Raw genomic sequence first — 15,212 nt, forward strand, 5'->3', positions numbered from 1 at the left:
AGCACTCTCAAGAGTCTTCTTCAAACGCACTAATTCTTCGGCACTCAGCTTTCTTCACAGTCCAACTCTCAAATCAATACATGACCACAGGAAAAACCATAGCCTTGACTAGATGGACCTTTATTGGCAAAGTAATGTCTCTGCTTTTGAATATGCTGTCTAGGTTGGTCATAACTTTGCTTCCAAGGAGTAAGCATCTTTTAATTTTAAGTTTTCAATCACCATCTGCAGTGATTTTGGAGCCCCCCAAAATGAAGTCTGATACTGTTTCCACTGTTTCCCCATCTATTTCCCATGAAGTGATGGGACCAGATGCCATGATCTTCGTTTTCTGAATGTTGAGCTTTAAGCCAACTTTTTCACTCTCCTCTTTCACTTTCATCAAGAGGCTTTTTAGCTCCTCTTCACTTTCTGCCATAAGGGTGGTGTCATCTGCATATCTGAGGTTATTGATATTTCTCCGAGCAATCTTGATTCCAGCTTGTGCTTCTTCCAGCCCAGCGTTTCTCATGATGTACTCTGCATAGAAGTTAAATAAGCAGGGTGACAATATACAGCCTTGACGTACTACCTTTTCTTGTTTTGAACCAGTCTGTTGTTCCATGTCCAGTAATAACTGTTGCTTCCTGACCTGCATATAGGTTTCTCAAGAGGCAGCTCAGATGGTCTGGTATTCCCATCTCTTTCAAAATTTCCACAGTGTACTGTGATCCACACAGTCAAAGGCTTTGGCATAGTCAATAAAGCAGAAATAGATGTTTGTCTGGAATTCTCTTGCTTTTTCCATGATCCAGCAGATGTTGGCAATTTGATTTCTGGTTCCTTTACCTAGATTCAATAATTATATACAGTTTGCCCTGTTAGTTTGGTCATATTTCATATACCTTTATATGGGTAGTTTTTCTCTGAGTCATTTGAGGGTAAATTGGAAACATCATGCCTCTAAGATCCCGAAATACTTCAGTGGGAATTTCCTAAGAATAATAACATTCTCTTTCATAATGAAAATGAGAAATCTTAATGTTAATATTCTATTATCTAATCCATAGTCCGTATTCAGATTTTGTCAGTTATCCCTATAATGTTTTTTATAGCTTTTCTCCCCATTTTAGGATCAGATCCAAAATTACACATTACTTTTCATTGTTTCTCCTGAGTCTCCTTTGAATTACAATAGCTTTTCTCTGACTTTCTTGACCTGGACACTTTTGAAGCAAAGGATATAGTTATTTCGTAGATCTTCTTTAATTCAAGGTTATCTGATGCTGCTTGTGATTAGATTTAGGTTATATATTTTTTTTTTACAGGAATAAATCACAAGCTATGCTTTCACAGTTCAACATATCTGGAGGTGTATAGTATTAGTTTGTTCCAGTATTGGTATGTCTGTCTGCATGTATTTATTCATCCATATTCATTCATTATCTTCAATGAATTTACACCTTTTCTCAAGTCTTAAATATACAGAAAGTGCTTTCAGAATTACTAACTCATTATATTAGATAAGTAAGCCTACTAACTGTCGTATTTGCAGTTCTTTAAAGGTAAAACTTAATTACGGGAAAATGCATAAATCTTGAGAACAAATGGATCAGTCTTGACAAATATACCATATTCACATGTATATCAAGATTAAGAAAATTTCCTTAACCCTAGAAAGCTTCCTGGTGCCCTTTCTTGTTAATAATGCTTTCTACCACTGACAACTGCTTTCTTGATTTTTTCCCCCCTGTTAAAAATTAGTTCAGCCTATTTTAGAACTCTGTAGAAATGGAATCATACAGCATGTGCTCTGTTGTGTCTAGTTTCTTTTGTTGGCATAATATCTGTGGTTTTCATTCATATTGTTTTGTTATTAGTAGTTTATTCTTTTTATAGCTGAGTTGAATACAGTGTATGAAACCATCACAGTTTGTTTACCCAGTCTGCTGTGATAGACATTTGGGTTGTTTTCACTTTAAGGGTATCATAAATAAAGCTGCTGTGAACATGAAGTACAAGTTTGTGTATTTTCGTTTCTCTTGAGTAAATGCTTATGAGTGGAACTGATGTGCATTGGATAAATGTATGTTTATCTTGTAAAAATAAAATTGTCAAATTTGTTCCATAGCAATTGTATCATTTCATGACTTCATGACTGATTATGAGATTTCTGGTTGCTCCACATTCTCACCAGCATCTGGTGTTATTAGCCGTTTAAGTGTTAGCTATTTTAGTGAATGATATCTCATTATTGGCTATAATTTGCGTTTCTCTCAGTCCTAATGATGTTGAATACATTTCCCACTATGCTTATTGACCATTCATATAACTTTCTTCATGAAGGGTCTGTTCAACTCTCTTTTCCTAGTTGTGTCCTGACTGTTTTGCAACCCCGTGGACTGTAGCCCACCAGGCTCCTCCGTCCATGGGATTCTGCAGCCAAGAATACTGGAGTGGGTTGCCATTTCCTTCTCCAATCAGTAAGCTATAGGAGTTCTTTATATTTTGTGGTACAGATTGTAAGACATTTGTATTGTGAATATGTTCTCCCATTTTGTAGCTTGCTTATTGATTGTCTTCTAGACTTATTAAGGTTTTAATTTTTATGGATTCACAGTTATTAATGTTTTCCTATCATGGTTACTACTTTTTATAAAATTTGTTTTTATTTTTGGCTGCACTAGGTCTTCGTTGCTGCATCTGGGCTTCCAGTTGTGCAAGCAGGGGCTATTCTTTGTTGTGGTGTGGACTTCCTTTTGCCATGGCTTCTGTTGGTGCAGAGGACAGGCTGTAGGTGCACAGGCTCTATAGTTGTGGTCCATAGGCACTAGAATACAGATCCAGTAGTTGTGGTGCTTGGACTTAGTTGCCTTGTGGCCTGTGGAATCTTCGCAGATCAGGGATCGAACTAGTGTTCCCTGCATTGGCAGGTGGATTCCTAAGCACTGGACCACCAGGGAAGTCCAGTTATTACTTTTTTTAATCCCAAGAAATTTTTGCCTATCCTCAGTGCACAAAAATATTCTCTTGTGATTTCCTTTATAAGCTTTATCAGTTTATATTTTACATTTAGGTTTATTTTCCATCACAGATCAGTTTTGGTGGATTGTGTGATGTGTCATAAGTAGGGATTAGAACTTAATGTTTACTGTTTTTCTCTTTTTGCAGATTCATATTTCTAAGTGTCTTTTTTAAGCCAAGAGAAAATTTTATGATTGTAATATACTCTAATTTGATTTATTATACTTTTGGGAAAGCTGAGTACTTCAACACTTACTTAGTACAGAAATGTGTAAATTTAGAGGCTATATAAACAAATGAAGATGAGATCATTATTTTATGATAATGGAAATAACTAGAACATTTTAATATGTTTCAAAGAATAGATATGTTACTAACTTTACTGTTTGCAATAATAAGAAAGAGTTAAGAACTGTTTTTTCATTGTACATATTCTACAAATGGATGGTGTTTTAGTTTTCCACATGAAATCATCATTTTTTATGCAGCTTGCAAAGTGATCTGATTGCCATGTTTTATCTCTTTTATTGATGGTCTTAAGTCTGTCAGGCTTTCCATTTGAAACCCCTATTTTCAGGAGTTTATGAGCTGACAGTTGAAAAAAAAGTAACCAGCAAAAAAACTTGGCATTCATGATCTTGGTTCAATATAAGGTACTTTGCTTTAATAAAATTTTAAGTAGTCAGCTCTTCTTCTTTTTTTTTTTTTTAGGTTGTAAATAGCACAAAGAGGAATAAAGGAAATTTTTTGGTTAAATAGATAGGGAATATTTTTCCATATTTTTCCATACAACTTATCCCAATTAGATTTATAAAGCAAACTTTTCCCTTTTAGAAATCATTTAAGTATGTACTTTCTTGTGTTCCAGTTCCCGCAAGATGTTGCCTTAAGATTTTCCTTTTCCTTTGGTATAGTTCATAGCAAGTATCCACTATGCTTTTTCTTTTTTTCTGTCCACTTGTGCTTTTAAAATTCTCCCTAGTATGTTTGCATTAAAAATGGCTTTATATTTTGGCATTCTTTTGTCCTTTTCCCCTCATCTTTGCAGTGCCTCTTGCACAAAACTTTACCTATTGGTTGTAAAACAGTATTAACTTTGAGAGAAGTTGTGGTGTAAATAGCAAGAATTTTCTTGAAATGCCAACTTTAAAAACTGTCCTGAAGAGCTGTCCTTTAGAGAGCAGGCTTTTATGCAAGTTTTTTCTTCTTCTGGAAAGTGTGTAAGTCAGCTTGAGTACTTTCACAATCTGTTTTTAACCCAGTATCATTCACATAGTGCACACTTAACTGCTATTGGTCCCCAAAGGTGTCTGTGGGTTTTTTTTTGTTGCTTTTATTTCACTTCTCATTTTTTTTTTTTTAAAAAACCATTTCCTGAAAACTCAGGGCAGAAATGTAACCTACTGCAGGAAGTGAGATGATCTTCTTTTGCTGTATTCTGAAGATAATTTGCTTCAGACAGGAGGTTTTTGGGTGCTTGCTGAAATTTTGGAGATCTGGGAAAATGGGGGTAATAACATGACACCAGTTCTTAAGCAGCAACATCTGCTGTGGTTCAAAGCCACACAAAGAAAGCTGTTTAAGCAGTTGAATGTTTTGGACTGCACGGACAAGTGTGGTTCAACTGCAAAGACTGCAGAGCAAAAAATTTAGTTTCAAGAAGTTGTTAAAAAATGGAGTCATGGAAGATGAGCATCTTTAAAAGACAAACATCACCGCGTCCTCCAAGCTATCGAAGATCTTTGTCAGAACCTGCTTATGCACACTCAGAGATAGGAAGAAGCTTAAAGAGTTATCCATGGCGTGGTCCAGTGAAAAGCAAGAGGAAGAAAAATGAACAGGCTGTTTCTAGTCTAGGAAAGCCACTGGGTGCTTATCGGTGGCAAACACACCCCAGCTTAAGGTTGAAAGGGGGCAAAAAGGAGCAATTGGAAAATAATAAAGGAGACTTGGATGAACCACAACAAGCGGTCCTGCCAAAGATGGTTGGGGATAATATTTCTTCCTCTGGCAATGAAGTCCTTGGAACATCAATGGAGAAGCAGAACCTGGTAAACACTCTGTCACTTCGGGTTCCATTCAGCAGATCTCTTTCAGAGCCAGAACCCCGCTCCAGTGTCAGATTTGTTAGACGGTGGCCAACTTCAGTGGGGTCAGTGGAGTCTGAGCAGCAGGGATATTTCATCCGTGGCATTTTCTCTACTCTTTCCAATGGCTTCTCCAGGATGCTGAGTCTAAAAGGAGAGTCAACCAGTGAGCCAGTAAGAGAAGGTATATTGTGATGAATAAGGGGGATTATTTGTGTTTTATAATGAATAAAACATCCTCTTTGCTCATTATAAAATAATTTACTTAATTAGTGCAATTTTTAAAAAGTATTAAACTCTACTTTAGAAGCTCAATGAATGATAGTAATTAATAGTAAAAAATTGATTTAGAAGGAATTTTTTTTATTATGTTATACTCTGAACTCTTCGTTTTGGGGCCTGGGTAAAATTATTTGTTCTGTTTTGTCTTTTACCCTTTTTAATCCCATTGATCTACTTTTGTACATTAAATGCAGTTTAGAGGGAGAAAGTATCAAATCATCTCCTCCTGACAAAGTTGAGAGTTAAAAGAGAATTCCTTCTATTATCTCTTCATAAAAATTGACAAATGTTATTAGAGCTATTTAGAGCTGGATTATATTGATAGCTTTTAATAGGTGGGACTTCTGATCTGCTCATGTCTTGGTGATACACAATTTGAAAATGGAAGGAAAAAATGCAAATCCTGAATATTTAGGCTACAAAATAGAAATTTGTGTTTGATTCATATCAGGTAATAGAATTGTCAACATTTAAAATAAACTTAGGATTTGTTTATATTTTAAAATGTTTTATATTGATGATAGTGTTTTAAGCTACCAAAAGAAACCTTAAAATTTTTATCTGATTGCTCTGGATGTGATTGAGCTTACCTGACGAACTACTTCAATTGTGAATTAAGACTTGTGTTTGATTTTTTTTGTTTTATTTTTGAAAATCTTAATATACTGATAATATTTCTATTGAGTTGAGGTCATTTTTGGATATGCTCTTTCCGTTAGAAAACTTTATCTTATCTCTAATTATGAGATTTACCACATCAGCAGAAGTTTGAATTCTTTCTAAAATTGTGGAAATTGTTGAATAATTTTCGCACTAGAATACAGTTTAATTTCTTTAAAAATAATGTCAGTGAGAAATTGAGTAATTTTCCAAGTGTATTTGTGCCAGAAATTCAGTATGTCTCCTAAACCTTGTTTTCCCTTTAGATTTTCCTTTGCCCAGTGAGTTTTAATTTTACTATTAAGGAAATATATTTTCTTCTTACTCTTGGTCTATAAATAATTACTGAAAGTAAAGTCTTTCTTGATGTGCCTCTATTAACATCCTGTTAAAATATTTTAGAGACTAAGTTATTGCCTTTCCTTGGATACTAGTATGTCTGTTCCTTGCCAGGTGATGATAGGATGATCTAAGTAAAGGAGAATCAGAGGATAAGAGTTTAAAGGAAATTCTTAGAATCAGTGCCTCCCAGTAGTTAATGTGTATACATTCGATAAAAGAAATCTATAGGGTTTTTGTTTTTTGATATTTGTATTTACAATCCTTTTTGGACTTTTGTAGTTAACTTTCAGTTTTTAGCAACTTCACCAACTTGTTGGCAGACCACTTATATGTGAGATCATCTGAGAATGTTTCCTAGCTTTTTACACGTTTATGGTCTACTTAAAGTGACTTCCCTAGTGGCTTAGACGGTAAAGCATCTGCCTACAACATGGGAGACCCGGGTTCGATCCCTGGGTCGGGAAGATCCTCTGGAGAAAGAAATGGCAACCCACTCCAGTATTCTTGCCTGGAAAATCCCATGGACGGAGGAGCCTGGTAGGCTACAGTCCATGGGGTTGCAAAAAGTCGGACACGACTGAGTGACTAAAGTGATATAAACATTTTGTATTTTTTACTTTGTAATATATTATACATTCTAATCATGCAATAATTATGCAAATAGAGACATATTTGGAGTGAAAAGTACTGTGCTAAGGGATTTTAGGTCCTAGAGGTAAAGCACAGTACATAGTGTTCCTACCTGTCAGATCAGCAGTTTTTATTTATCAGTTACTGTGTATGGTATTTCCTGAGTACTTCACAGGTGGAGAGTCAAGCTCTTAAAACAGAATGATACTGTTTAATGCCAACTGGAGCTAATTCTTGTGTGTTGTTTAGTCCCTTATTCGTGTCCCACTCTTGCAACCCCATGGACTGTATCCTGCCAGGCTCCTCTGTCCATGGGATTTCCCAGGCAAGAATACTGGAGTGGGTTGCCATTTCCTTCTCCAGGGGACCGAACCCACTTCTTCAGTAGCAGGCTCATTGGCAGATGGATTCTTTACTGCTGAGCTGCCTGGGTAGAGATTTCTTTTTCTCTTTGGACTATAGCTTCTGCCCAGCCTAGAGTCTACCCAAGTGGTTTTCTGAACTTCGGCACTTGTAGACCTGTCTTTATTTCTCATTCTCCAGGGGGGAAAGAATACAATTGGCCCAGGAGATCGGAATTCTGCTTCTATCTTATGCCAGTCTGCACTTGTGAAATTTAATCTCTGAATTTCTCTTTACACTTTTGTGGCATAGAAATTTCTTTCTTACAAAGCGAAATTTGAAAATATGTAAATTATAGTTTATGTAGTGTTTGTTCACAAATGCTATGTGAGTAGAACTTGTTCTTATCAGAGTTGCTATTACTGTATCGTGGCAAGGTGTGGGATTATTAGAATACAGATGTCTTTAAGAAAATCGATATGTTTTAAAATTTGAAACCCACTAGTGTTTGTTACTTTTCTTGTTCCATATGAACTCAATATATGAGAGGCATTAAATAATATAGCATGTATTTAAAGCATTTAAAGTAGTGTTTGGCACATAGCAGTTGTTTAGTAATTAATATATATATATATATTTACATTGAGTTTTCATTTTTTGCAGTCAAAATGTTTTTTCCCTTTTTATTGAAGTATAGTTGGTTTACAATATTCAGTATATATTTGATATTATTTCTATTAAGAAAGTAAAAATATAGGGATAGATAATAATTTTAAAAAATAATAAAGAGAAAGAGGATACCCGATTATTGAATTCACTATAATTACAAAATGTAAATAAATTGTAATGTTCTTTTCTTAAATTCTGTGAGCCTGAACTTTTTCTGAGCATACGCATGTTCTGAGCATAAACAAATAATTCCTTATATATAATAATAGCAGAAAATTTTTAGATTCCTTGTATCTAAAAATGCAGAATCTTATGCGTAAAGCAATGAAATATCCCATGCGTGCATGTGTGCTAAGTCACTTCAGTCATGTCTGTCTCTTTGTGATGCTATGGACTATAGCCTGCCAGGCTTCTCTGTCCATGGGATTCTCCAGGATACTGGAGAATAACTGGGAACTCCAGAATGCTGGAGTGGGTTGTCATGCCCTCCTTCAGAGGATCTTCCTGACCAGGGGATTGAATCCATGTCTCTTAAGTATCCTGCATTGACAGGTAGATTCTTTACCACTAACTCCACCTGGGAAGCCCTGAAATATACATACTCAGGATCAATACCAAATTGAAGAGATAAAAGCTTAAAGGTTTCACTACTGTACTATGTTTAACCCTCCAGCTGTATAATATATATTCCTTTACCTGCTACAGTATATAGATCAAATGATACATTATAAAAAAAAAATAAGACTTGTGTTTCTTACAGCTGAAAATAGTTCCAGCTCTTTTGGGCCCATGTCTAATGATGTCACCATGCTTGCAGTAGTGGAGGTAAATTGAAGCAACCAATAAAAGAGGATTAACTAAACAGATCAAATGGAAAAGATACCATATAGTCTTCATAACTGTTGGGCTTCCCACGTGGCCCGGTGGTAAAGAATCTGCCTGTCAATTCAGGAGATGTAAGAGATGCAGGTTCAATCTCTGGGTTAAGAAGATCACCCAGAGTAGTAAATGGAAACCGCTTCAATATTCTTGCCTGAAAAATTCCATGAACCGATTATAGTCCATGGGGTTGCAAAGAGTCGAATGTGACTTAGCGACTAAACAACAACAGTGGAGATTCCTTAAAAAACTGGGAATAAAACTACCATATGAGTCAGCAATCCCAGGACTGGGCGGGCAAGTGCACACACACACACACACACACACGTGTGTGTGGTCAGGTAGCATTCACACACACACATGGTCAGGTAACATCCTTCTGAGGCTTCTCCAGCTTTAGTCAGGGCTGTCTTCTTACTGTCTTCTCAGTTGGCCTTTTTTCTGAGCACAGGTGACTCTACAGTCTCCTTTTTTATAGGGACACCAGTCCTATTAGGTTAGGACCCCACATGGACAGAGGAGCCGGGTGGACTGCAGTCCATGAGGTCATACAGAGTCGGACATGACTGAGCAACAAACACACATACCACCCTTCTGACTTCATTTAACCTTAACTACTTCCTTAAAGGCTCACAGTCACACTGGGGCCTAGGGTTTCAACATATAAATAAACTTTAGGGTGACACAGTTCATTCCATATCACCAGGAAACAAAGGTCTCACGAATAATGAGGCCATTAATGCAATGTATTAGCATATATGCTCAAACTTAAAATAATTTGTTATGAAATTAAATCACTTTAGAGAAAAATAGGCCATATCACTTTAAATTTATCTTATTTTCCTCACTTTATGTGTGTTTATTTTTGAGATGGTTATGAATGGTATAAGTTATCTTCCTCCTTTTCTTTTAAGACTATTTCATTTACATCCCCATCTGTTGACCATTAATGAAAATGTTGAGGATATTGGACACTCTGGTAATCTATTATATTGAAATGTGGAAGAAGGCTCTATTGGACACATCAGTTGTTTATATATTTTTTCCATCACAATTTTTCTTTATGGGTACATGCCTTACCCACCTTTTCCTGGTTTGTATTATTTCTTTGAGGGTATACCAGGAATGATTATACTGTTGAATACGATTGTCTTGTATCTCGTTATATATATTGTAAGATTTTCTGCTTGAAAGCTATAAAATGTTAATAATGTCTACAACAATTTATGAGTACAGTTTTCTCCCATGACTTTACCAGATTGGTAATTAAGCTTTAGTTTATTATAGTTTTGTGTTTGACTCATAGCATAGAGTGAGGAAAAGGAAAAGATCTTTGGGATTGGACTAGTGGCTTCAGGATTTTATACGTGCTGCTGTCTAGTTATATGCCTGAGAAGGTTTCACATAACCTTTCTGAGCTTTCATTTTCTCATCAGTAAAGTGTGGGATGATGATAACTATCTAATAGGCTTATTATAAGGGCTTCCCTGGTGGCTCAGAGGTTAAAGCGTCTGCCTGCAATGCAGGAGACCAGGGTTCGATCCCTAGGTCAGGGAAGATCCCCTGGAGAAGGAAATGGCAACCCACTCCAGTACTCTTGCCTGGAGAATCCCACGGACAGAGGAGCCTTGTAGGCTACAGTCCATGGGGTCTCAAAGAGTCGGGACACGACTGAGCGACTTCACTTTCACAGGCTCATTATAAATAGTAAATGAAACAAGATGCCCAGTGCTTATTATATACTTAATTAATAAAGACTTTTACTGGTTTTTAGAACACTTATTTTTATTTATTTTTGACTGCTCTGGGTCTTGTTGCTGTGTGCAGGCTTTCTCTAGTTATGGCAGCCGGGAGCTACTGTTCATGCAGTGCATGGGCTTCTGACTGTGGTGGCTTCTTTTGTTGCAAAGCATGGGCTCCAGGTGCACAGGCTTCAGTAGTTGTGGTGTGAGGCTCAGTAGTTGTGGTGCTTGGGCTTAGTTGCCTCACAACATATGGGATCTTCCTGCACCAGGGATCAAACCCATGTCCCCTGCACTGGATTCTTAACCACCGGACCACCAGGGAAGCCCAGGTTTTATGATTATTAGTTTAATAGGTATATAACATTATGATTATATGTTTATTAGTGAAGTGGCACATTTTTCTATAAATAGCTTATATTTGTGATATAATATTTGATTATTTTACAAGTAGACTCTTTTGTTTCTTTTGACTATCAAGTAGAATCTGAGTAGGTGTAGCAGTATTTTGTTTTTTTCAGTTATTCTGCATTGTAGGTTTTAAAATCACTTACATTTATCCCAAATATTTTGATTTTCAAATAAAATGTTAGCAATTTAAAAGAGTTATTCAAACCCGAAAGCATGCTTGTAATCCATCTTTGTTTCTTGATTATGTAGAAAACTTATCTTAACATTAGTACAAATACATCTTACAGTTCATCATTTTAAAAATTTATTTTGGAAATGATTAATTTTATTCGATCTGAGATAGATTCAGTTGTGTGAAATGAGATATAGAACTAAACAAATTATTTGTAGCATTAATAATGGTTGTAACAAATGTCTCTCTTATGTGATTTCAGTATATATTAAAATTTTTTTTTAATTTTTTTAATTAAAAATTTTAAGTAGAAATAAAGTTGATTTACAATGTTAGTTTCTGGTATAAAGCAGAGTGATTTCAGATATATATATATTCTTTTTCATATTCTTTTCTATTGTGGTTTATTGCAGGATACGGAATATAATTCCCTGTGCTATACAGTAGTCCGTGTTCTATAAATAGTAGTTTGTATCTGCTAATTCCAGACTTTTCCTCTGCTCCCTTTCCCCTTTGGTAATCATAAGTTTACTTTCTTTGTCTGTGGGTCTGTTTCTGTTTTATAAATAAGTTTATTTGTTATAGTATAGATTCCACATATAAGTAATATCATACAGTGTTTGTCTTTCTCTTCCTGACTTATGTCTCTTCGTATGATCATACCTGGGTCTATCCTTGTTGCTGCAGATGGCATTATTTCATTCTTTTTCTTGGCTTAATAGTATTCCACGCAATGGAATGACCACTACACACACACTACATCTTCCTTATCCATTTATCTGTTGGTGGTCGTTCAGTTTGCTTCCATGTCTTGGCTATTGTAAATAATACTGCTTTGAACATTGGGGTGTGTGTATCTTTTTGAAATAGAGTTTTGGTCTTTTCTGAGTATGTGCCCAGGAGTGGGATTGTTGGATCATATGGTGCCTCTATTTTTAGTTTTTTAAGGAACCTCAGTATTGTTTTCCATAGTGACTGCACCAATTTATGTCCCGCCAGCAGTGTTGGGGGGTTCCCTTTTCTCCTCACCCGCTCCAGCATTTGTTATCTGTAGACTTTAACGATGGTCATGTTTTGACCACTGTGAGTTGGTACCTCATTGTAGTTTTGATTTGCATTTCTCTAATAACTAGTGATGTTGAGCATCTTTTCATTTGCCAAGTTGCCATCTGTCTATCTTCTTTGGATAAATGTCTATTTAGGTCTTCTACCCATTTTTTGATTGGGTTGTTTGTTTTTTTTGTTATAGAGTTGTATGAGCTGTTTGTATATTTTGGATATTAAGCCCTTTTTGGTTGCATCATTTGTGAATACTTTCTCCCATAGGTTGTCTTTTCATTTTATTAATTATTTCCTTTGCTGTGGAAAAATTTGCAAGTTTGATTAGATCCCATTTGTTTATTTTTGCTTTTATTTCTATTGCCTTGGGAGACTAACTTAAAACATTGGTACTATTTATGTCAGAGAATATTTTGCCTATGTTTTCTTCTAGGAGTTTTATGGCGTCATGTCTTATATTAAAAGTCTTTAAGCCATTTTGAGTTGTTTATTATGTATGGTGTTAAGGGTGTGTTCTAACTTTATTGATTTACATGTGGCTGTCCAGCATTTCCAATACCACTTGCTGAACAGACTGTTTTTTCTTCATTATATATCCTTAACTCTTTTGTCAAAGATTAATTGCCCACAGGTATCTGGATTTCTTTCTGGACTCTGTATTCTGTTCTTTTGATCTATATGTCTGTTTTGCTGCCAATACCACACTGCTTTGATTACTATAACTTTATAGCATTGTCTAAGTCTGGGAGGGTTATGCCTATACTTTTTTCTTTTTTCTCAGGATTGCTTTGGCAATTCTGGGTCTTTATGGCTCCATACAAATTTTAGGATTTTTTTGTTCTAGTTCTGTGAAAAATGGCATGGGTACTTTGATAGAGATAGTGTTAAATCTATAGAATTCTTTGGGTTGTATAGCCATTTTAACAATATTAATTCTTCCAATCCAAGAGCATGGGATGTTGTTCCATTTTTTAATCATTTTCAGTTTCCATAAGCAGTGTTCTGTAGTTCTCAGCATTATAAGTCATTCATTCCTTGGTCAGATTTATTCCTAAATATTTTATTTTTTCAATGTGACTTTAAAAGGGATTCTTTACTTTCTCTTTTTGATATTTCATTTTTAGCGTAAGGAAATACAACAGATTTCTACATGTTAATCTTGTATCCTGCTACCTTGCTGAATTCATTTATCAATTCTAGTGGTTTCTGTGTGGAAACGTTAGGGTTTTCTATATATAGAACGTCATCTGCATATAATGATAATTTTACCTCTTTTCTTCCTATTTTGATGCCTTTTATTACTTTTTCTTATTTATTTATTTATTACTTTTTTCTTGCTGTGGCTAGGACTTTCAATGCTGTGTTGAATAGAAGTGTGAGGGTAGACATCCTTGTCTTGTTCCAGATTTTAGCAAAAAGGCTTTCAACTTTTTACTGTTGAGTATTATGTTGGCTGTGGGTTTGTCATAAATAACTTTTATTATGTTGAGATACGTTCCTTCTATCCCCTTTTCTCTAAGAGTTTTAAATTATGAGTGGATGTTGAATTTTATCAAATGCTTTTTCTGTATCTATTGAGTCAATCATGTGATTTTTGTCTTTTCTTTTGTTGATGTGGTGTGACACATTAATTGATTTGTGTGTGTTGAACCATCCTTTTGACCCTGGGATGAAACTTGATCATGGTGTATGGTCTTTTTTAAGTGTTGTTGGATTCGGTTTGCTAATGTTTTGTTGAGCATCTTTGCGTCTGTATTCATCAAAGATGCTGGCTTGTAATTTTCTTTTATGGTAGTGTTTCTGTTTAAAATATTTGGAATGTCTTTATGTCTATTTTAAATGTTCTCTGCAGTTTCTCTTATTTCACAGATTTTTCTGTTTCTAAAAGCAGTGAGATGTTTTTTCCTCCAAAATGAAATAGTCTTTTCTCCAATTATGCAAGTTAAAAAAAAAACTCTAAAAAATATATACATAACATACCTGATTCTTTATTTTCTTTACAATAAACTAGAGTTAGTATTTCAAACATCATGAAATTGTTATAGGGATTAAATCAAATAGTATGTGTCAAGCACTTTAACTACTTTTTAGTAAGAGCTCAATTAATGATAGCTTTAAAGTAATAATACTGCTGTATGTTCATGAAGATACACCCTGAAATCTTTTTGTATTAGAGTTAAAAAATGTTCCAGTCTTAATTATATGTTTATAAATCAATTTTGTCTAAATGTTATTTTCTAAATGTGTTCTTGGGACTTCCTCATAACTCAGCTGGTGAAGAATCTGCCTGTGATGCAGGAGACCTGGGTTTAATTCCTGGGTCTGGAATATCCCCTGGAGAAGGAAATGGCAACCCACTCCAGTATTCTTGCCTGGAAAACCCCATGGACGGAGGAGCCTGGTGGGCTACGTCCATGGGGTTGCAAGAGTCGGACATGACTTAGCGACTAAGCCACCAAATAGGTCCTCAGATTATAGGAATACTTTACGTTCTGATTTGTTGTTTAATCAACAGAACGATCACAGTTTTTGCACTATGTAGTTTTCCCACCCAAGAGCACCATGTATGTGTGTTTGTGTCTACAAACTTCCATTTGTTATTGACTTCTTTAATTTTTTTCATTGATAAGAAAAAACCTTCAAATATTTTTATACTTGTGATTGGGCCCTGTTTTTATTGCACATATTACAGTTAATTTTAAAGATGATAAGGAAGTATCTTGATATTTGTACTGAGCTATAGTTTATTATTGATTGATTATCTGCTATTTAAAATCACCTTATTTTAGAAGCAGAATATTTTAATGAAAAGATTGGTCTTTTCATTAAAGACATAAAAGACCTTTTTTAAAACTCTTTTTATGTCATCTATTTATTTGCCAAGTAATTCTTTGTGAGTTTCTATTTGACTTTTTTGAGCCTGACCGTCCTCAT

The 15,212-nt window shown here is 35.2% G+C and overlaps 1 protein-coding gene across 5 annotated transcripts in view; it reads left to right on the forward strand.

Moving 5' to 3' along the window:
- RASAL2 (RAS protein activator like 2) overlaps nt 1-15,212 on the forward strand; it is a 392,645-nt gene that overhangs the window by 133,848 nt on the left and 243,585 nt on the right. For 3 of the 5 annotated variants that reach the window (XM_018060638.1, XM_018060639.1, XM_018060641.1), the window contains exon 1: nt 4,425-5,274. The exons of the other annotated variants lie outside the window; for them this stretch is intronic. In XM_018060638.1, coding sequence (XP_017916127.1) covers nt 4,677-5,274 — 598 coding nt within the window. In that variant the 5' untranslated portion in view covers nt 4,425-4,676. Of the gene's footprint in view, nt 1-4,424; nt 5,275-15,212 lie in introns of those variants that run through there. 5 annotated transcript variants of the gene reach the window in all.

Source organism: Capra hircus, chromosome 16, assembly GCF_001704415.2.
Source record: "Capra hircus breed San Clemente chromosome 16, ASM170441v1, whole genome shotgun sequence".
Taxonomy (NCBI): Eukaryota; Metazoa; Chordata; class Mammalia; order Artiodactyla; family Bovidae; genus Capra; species Capra hircus.